The 7,466-nt window shown below is 38.3% G+C and overlaps 2 protein-coding genes across 2 annotated transcripts in view; one reads left to right on the plus strand and one right to left on the minus strand.

Moving 5' to 3' along the window:
* LOC106303442 (glutathione S-transferase T3-like) overlaps positions 1 to 1,145 on the minus strand; it is a 3,381-nt gene extending 2,236 nt beyond the window's left edge. The window contains exon 1 of the mRNA XM_013739708.1: positions 1,122 to 1,145. Coding sequence (XP_013595162.1) covers positions 1,122 to 1,145 — 24 coding nt within the window. The remainder of the gene's footprint in view (positions 1 to 1,121) is intronic.
* A 2,417-nt stretch (positions 1,146 to 3,562) lies between these two features.
* LOC106305993 (CBL-interacting serine/threonine-protein kinase 6-like) lies at positions 3,563 to 5,647 on the plus strand (the record flags this gene model as incomplete). Its single annotated transcript, XM_013742439.1, is given in 1 exon segment — positions 3,563 to 5,647. A coding segment is annotated over 1 exon segment (1,296 nt). The 3' UTR covers positions 5,383 to 5,647.
* Positions 5,648 to 7,466: the final 1,819 nt, after the last annotated feature.

Genomic DNA, 7,466 nt, shown 5'->3' on the forward strand with positions numbered 1-7,466 from the left:
AAAAAACGCTTCTACTTACCTTGACGATCAGACGGAGTTGAATCGCGAAGGTGGGATCCGACAATCGCCCTAGAGAGTAGAGAGGGTTTTTTTTTTCTTTGCTTTCGTCGAAATGACGATTTTTTTCTCGCCAAGACCAAACACATTCGCGCCTCCGTCCAATCTATTTCCGCCACGTCGCCCACGGACCGGGTCCGTCAAGATGCAATTTACGGATCAATCCGTCGAATGGGCTGGGTTTATATTAGTTAAAAAATCCAAAAAGTGCAACGGACCGGGCTGACGGATTCGTTGTCATGCCCCGTTACAAGTGCTCTAAGAACAGAAAAGATTTATTGCAATAATACTAACTATTACATTAGATTCCAAACTTATAATACAAGAGTATCAACAACGACAACGTTTGTGATATGTTTATATTTGCTTGGTTAGCTTGGGCAAACGAATTAGGACAATAACTTTTTCCCCTTCATAATAATACCATTTACTTTTCAGAGAAGCAAACGTATTGTAAATGTCCAGAGTCGTTGACAGATCCAACCGAACTCTAATTAAAAACGATGTAATTGTCCACAATCACCGTTATGTAATTGTCCACAATCACCGTTACACGTGTGTCTCACGTGCACCAGCCGATAATTTCAGTGATGAATGTTTGTGTGAGAGAGACGGGTTTTCTTCACATTACACATAAAATGGTCAATTATTTAGTGATGAGAAACGTCGTGTCAAGTTGCAAAATACTGGATGTCCGGCTCCGGCCTGGGAACCTCGGATTAAAAAAAAAAAAGTTGCAAAATACGAGATTACGAGATTTTTATAGTATTTTCGCCTTCATACAAGAAACAAAAAAGCCACTTCAATATTTTGTGTAGCTTTTAGTCAAAAAATAATTGTCTAGCCCTTTTGGGGGTCAGCATGGTTTGTGTAATTTTCACTCAAATGTGGCCTAATGATAATTATTTGTAAATAATGTATTCGTCGAATATTATTAGTTGATACAAGTTAATGGCGACGAAGGTTGGTCACCACGGGAGACAATAAAACAAGACATCGCCTACCAAAGTGTGAGAGAATATCCTATATTGGTCCCATAAATATACGTCATCTTGTAATAGAACCTGAACCAGCAAACGCCTTCCCATCTTTTGTTTCTTTCTGATTGTTTTTGCTTCTCTCTTTCCTTCCTGTTAAACTAGCACGAGAACATGCACCCATTTCAACAAATTAGAGGATCGTTTAGGTTCAATCATGTCAAGAGACAATAAGGAATTAACATCGAAGGTGTTAGTTGTCTAAAACAATCAAGCAACGTTATGATTAGTTTATATAAATGATGATTTAAGAGATTCTGATTTTCATGGCTATATTGGCTTATTCAAAAATGTTTAACAAGCAATAAAATGGAAAGTTAAACCAATTAGTTCCTCATATTTTGAAAGGAATTTGTTGTTTCCGATTGTTCTCTTAATTAATTATAATTTGATTTATACGGCTCCATAGCCTCCTTTTGTTTACTTGCATGTCCATCTACATCATACAACAATATTAAAACTTGTCTCCATAACATCATAGATACCCTTAGACATTCATTTTAAAATGACATAAGATAAATTATTATACAAACAAGCCATATTGGCGATTATTGAATGCGCGAGCTATTGTCGATTCAAAGACATCAACTTCTTATAAGGAATATAAAATTATATCTGACACATTCTTTATTACTTCCTCTTTTCGCGTGTTTGTGCTAGTGTATGTATGTGTCTCAGTGAATTATTAACGGGAGGCAACAGAGAAGGCAATGAAGGAGTCTCGTGAATGCGAATATGCACAAGCAAGCTGCTTATTAATTGGTTAGATATTTAATTAAGGCCTACAAGAGAGAAAGCGGTTCGAGTGCGGTCGACTTTTCCTAACAGCTTTAATCGCACATTGTTTTCTGGCTATTGCGAAGTGGGAGTTATAATAACATGATTATCCGGATACTTAGTGGGTTTCTTACTGCGTGGATCCCCACAAAATTCTTAAGGATCGGTTACAAAAACTACTAATTAAGAACCGATCTTAGTGAGTTTCTTACACTGTTCGCGGATCCCACTAACACGTGGCGGCCCGCGATTGGTTTGCTTTTTATTTTTTTTTTTTTTTTTTTTTTTTAAAACTAAGAAATCCTGAGGGATAATCATGGCCTTAGAGTGTAGTTTAATGACTGTGGTCAGTGCAACCGCTTGAATAAATATATTGCATTTGGCCCACTTTTCAAACAACATCATTACAAATAGTTTTTCTCATTTGTTTTTTCATGAGAAGAAAGTTGAAGAAAACTATGCATGTATAGCAATATTTGGGTGGTTGACCTAGGATTTTAATGCATTTCTGATGATATTAACTATGAGGTAACAAAATTTCATTAGAGGTTAAATTTCTGAGCCAGAAATTTCAGGAGCTTCGATCCATTATCCAATATTTCATGATACATGTTATATATGCTTACAAATTGCGGCATAGATTTCTGTTAGTTTTGTTTTTCGTGTTCATGTATTTAAACGCCGATACCTTGCTTTAAAAAAATAACGACCTCAAAACAAGTAGAAAAGGTTAATTTCGTAAAAAAGGTAATTAACCGATGGTAACTTGGCGCTAAAAAAGTTTGAGATAACGCATAAATCCGTCGGTTTCTAGTTCAAATATTAGTAGAAACTAAGTTATTATCGTCTAACCAGATGATATGAGACTGTTTCAAATCTTATTTGAAAACATGGGAGTTTTTATGAAGATTAGTTGGGTTTCAAGACATTTCAGGACACTTCTAATCATAAAACCCTAGAACCAAATGCATAATGGACCACAACAAATAAAAGAAAAAACTGTAGGAATCTACCAAAAACTATCAACTCCTTAGATCATGATTAATCTGGGGTTCTTAGATTGGTGTTTTTAACAGAAGTTAAGAAACTGTTTCTTAACTTTTAACTAAAAAATCTAAGAATCGGTTATTAAAGTCCTTATTTAATAATCGTTTCTTAAAGTCCTTATTTAAAAACCAGTTTTTAGCTTTTTTTAATTAAAAGTTAAAAAACAGTTTATTAACTTCCGCTAAGAACCTCATTCTAAGAACCTCAGGTTAACCATGCTCTTAGAGCATGATTATCGCGGTTTCCAAAATCGGTTTCTGCATGAAATTAATGTGTGGGCCCCATTTTTTCTTTAAAAAACGGTCACCAAAGTCACGAATTAAAGATCGGTCTTGGGCCAGTTTTTGCACTGTTTGCGGGCCCCACCGATACGTGACGGCCTGCAATTGGTTAAATTTTTTTTTATTTTTTTTTAGGACCAAAAAAAAAGAAATTTAAGGATCCCAGAAAGAATTTCACAGATAATGATGGTCTTAGTCTGCCATTATGCTAGTAAATTATACATATTTGCAGATACAGAACTTAAATCAAATTAATAAAAATTACGATATTTCCGTCAATTATCATATGCAAGTATGCATTTTTTTTTTTTGCGAACATATGCAAGTATGCATTGTATACATGCAAATGGTAAGTACTATAAGTAGGCCGTCAACGATAATAAACTTTCCAAGAAATGTCTACCCTACAAAACACTACAAGGGAGTATAGAATAGTCAAAAATCCTGATCACAGCCGGTGCTATAAGGACACGTGTCACCGTGCCTCTCCATGTACACCGAAGCCGCCGCCACAGTGGAAGGAGATGAAACTGCGTAATAGCCACTAAAAATAAGGGTTGTTACGTAATTTTATACCCGTTAAGATCTATATAAACACTACTCTCCTTCTATTCTTTTTCCGCTGAAGAAGAAGAAAAAGGTTTTTATCTCTAATCAGAGTTTCGTGTTTCAATCAGATTTTGTTTCTCTCTCTCTCTCTCTCTCTCTCTCTCTTCTGCTGATTTTTAGGAAAGGGGAGTGAACAAACTCTTTGAAGGGAATGCAGAAAGATGACCGGAGTATCGCCGGTGAAGACTAAGCTCTGTGATCGGTTTAACCGATCTGTCGGCGGCAGGAACTGCCACCGGAAACACGTCGGATGGGTGATCTAACCGTTCTACAAAACCATGGTCGGAGCTAAACCAGTGAAGATGGTAGAGAATGGATCTGACGGTACAAGCCTGCTTAACGGGCGTTACGAGATAGGTCGACTTCTAGGTCACGGAACATTCGCGAAAGTGTACCACGCACGCAACGTAACAACCGGCAAAAGCGTCGCTCTAAAAGTCGTGGCCAAAGAGAAAGTAGCAAAGGCAGGCATGGAGGAGCAGATCAAACGAGAGATCTCCGTGATGAAAATGGTGAAGCACCCCAACATCGTCGAGCTCCACGAGGTCATGGCTAGCAAAACCAAGATCTACTTCGCCATGGAGCTCGTGCGAGGCGGCGAGCTGTTCGCCAAAGTCGCCAAAGGAAGGCTGCGCGAGGACGCGGCGCGCGTGTACTTCAAACAGCTGATCTCCGCGGTTGATTTCTGCCACAGCCGCGGAGTTTACCACCGTGATCTCAAGCCGGAGAATCTCTTGCTTGACGAGCAAGGCAACCTGAAAATCACTGACTTTGGCCTCTCTGCTTTCGCCGAGCATTTGAGGCAAGACGGGCTTCTCCACACGACGTGTGGGACTCCGGCGTACGTCGCGCCGGAGGTTATACTGAAGAAGGGGTACGACGGTGCTAAGGCGGATCTCTGGTCGTGCGGTGTGATCCTGTTCGTGCTTCTCGCTGGGTACTTACCGTTTCAAGATGATAATCTTGTGAACATGTATAAGAAGATTTATAGAGGAGACTTCAAGTGTCCTGGTTGGCTCTCTTCCGATGCGAGGAGGCTCGTGGTAAAGCTTCTAGATCCGAATCCTAATACCCGGATCACTATCGGTAAGGTTATGGATTCACCTTGGTTCAAGAAAAGATCCAAGAATGAGCCAGAGGTTCAAGATCTTGATCTCTCCGTGCACAAGTTTAAGGAAGAGACTGAGACGCTAAACGCGTTTCACATCATCGCGTTGTCCGAAGGGTTTGATCTCTCGCCGTTGTTCGAGGAGAAGAAGAAAGAGGAGAAGAGGGAGATGAGATTTGCTACTTCTCGGCCGGCGAGTAGTGTGATATCGAGTCTTGAAGAAGCGGCGAGAGTTGGGGATAAGTTTGATGTGAGGAAGAGTGAGAGTAGAGTGAGGATGGAAGGGAAGCTGAGTGGTCGGAAAGGGAAGTTAGCGGTGGAGGCGGAGATATTCGCGGTGGCTCCGTCGTTTGTGGTTGTGGAGGTGAAGAAAGATCATGGGGACACTCTTGAGTATAATAACTTTTGTAGTACGGCTCTTAGACCAGCTCTCAAGGACATCTTCTGGACTTCTACACCTGCTTGATTGGTAGTTGTGAGTTATTGCTAAATCTTGTGTGTTTTAATTCTTGTCTGAAAAATATTGTTGGATTCAAGATTCAGTTCGTGATTCTTGTTCTTGATTCTAAGTGAATATTGTGCAGAGAGTGTGTGGTGTGTGTTCGTGTGATTTAGAATGGTGTCTTAAAGATTCCATATCAAATAAATGTATTTATGACACCTTTAAGAATGTTTTTTTTTTTTTTTTTGAGCAACCCTTTAAGAATGTTCAAGAGTCAAATTATTATGAATTCTCAATGTCTTTTCTTTTCTTTTTTTCGTTTGCACGTCTCTTACGTTGGAGATGATTAGGACATCGTCTCCATATACTTTTCTTTTTAACTTCACTCTCACTTTGGGGTAAGATTTATGTGTATACTGATGCTTGCCGACATATCTCATTTGAATTTGTGGGCGTTTTAACTTTATTGACTCTTCCCAATGTACAGACAAGGACTACTGTGTAACAATTGGTAAGATAAGTACCAAAAACATTAAATTCTGTCACACAACATTAGCGAAGCTTGTGATATAATTTGGTCAAGTCGGTGAACTCGGCCTGAAAAGTTTGGCAAAAGAATTTGCTGGAAGATGGTACCAATAGTATTGTTATGAATAGGGATAAGATTATGTATTTCTTTCTTTTACACGTCTCTTATATTTGGAATTCTAAGGACATCATCTTTAAGATCCAGTTTATTCATTGCTTCATATACTCCTAAGTTTGATGTTATTGATGCGTATCGACATAACTCCTTTTAATTCTACTTTAAAAATTGGATTATAGCTCAAAGGTGGTCTCGAGTCAATAATTAGTGATGGCTTGATTTGTTGAAGACAAAATATCGCGGAGTAGAAAAGAAGATGGATCCTGATAATATTAAAACTTAAAAGTAAAAAGGAAAATGAGGTGGGCAGCTAAACTAAAGAAGAAGTTGCAAGATTGGGACGGATGTTTAATGAACCATATCACAATACTAAAAGGGAGATAACTAGAGCACGGAGAGTGTCCACCTCAGATTAAAAATCAACCAATCAGGGAAATCATTTCTGCCATGTCATTAGTTATTGTCGAAAATAAAGATAAAAGGAAGCTTCGATCAACCGCCTCTGCCTCTCCCACTTCGTCTTCTCGGTTACATCTTCATGAAATCTACGTTATAGCTACCAATATTATCAATAAATTGTGTTCTTCAAGCTCCTCTTTACGAATTCGTTTCTTATCCTTTGTTTTTCTTTCTTTATAAACCCTTCAACTAGATTTAATCCAGTCAAAAACGAAAACCTCCACTGAAGAAGTTGAAGCTATGGCGATGAAACCCAATGGATAGTAATCCACCAGAAAGTCTCCCGTACAGTATGCTGTTAAATTGTTTTGGCCGTGTGGCAATTCAGATTTTTAGGAACGAACGAACACACGACTTTCATATGTTCATGTCTTCCCTTCTTCAGGTTCATTCCTTTATTCATATAATGGTTTCATTGCCAAGCGTTAACCATTCGAAATATTTGTCATTCAGCTATTTGATCTGGTATATGGAGAATTTTCAAGATTTCTATTCGGTTTGCTCTGGGTGAGAACAAATCCTAAAAAGATGCAGCCACAACAGGAATAAAAAACACTATGAAAACATTATTACAAAGCAAAACGGTAAGATTATTACAGAGCAAAAGAGTCCTTAATCTCTGTTCCAAGAATTTTGCTGTACCTGATTTTGAATGGTTTTGATTGTCTTTATGTAAGGATAAGCATCTTCGCACATGGTGTTCAAGAGATCATACAGATGGACCTGAAGACAAATAAGATGATCTTACTTGATAAACACATGCGGGCAATGTTTTCAGATTTCAGTTTGTCTAAATTGGCAGTTGACAGAGCCTTTCATGTCTCTGGCATATTGTTCATGGCACAGTTGGATATTTGGAGCCCAAGTAAGCTAGACGCATATCTAACACCAAAAAATACTTCATATATCTTTATTTTGTGATTAAAATACTGTTATTATTCTGATGGTAAAATGTATATAACTCTGGAGTCCTTTTTCGTGGGTCAAACTGTGGAGTCCTTCT

The sequence above is a fragment of the Brassica oleracea genome, chromosome C7 (assembly GCF_000695525.1).
Source record: "Brassica oleracea var. oleracea cultivar TO1000 chromosome C7, BOL, whole genome shotgun sequence".
In the NCBI taxonomy this organism is placed as follows: domain Eukaryota; kingdom Viridiplantae; phylum Streptophyta; class Magnoliopsida; order Brassicales; family Brassicaceae; genus Brassica; species Brassica oleracea.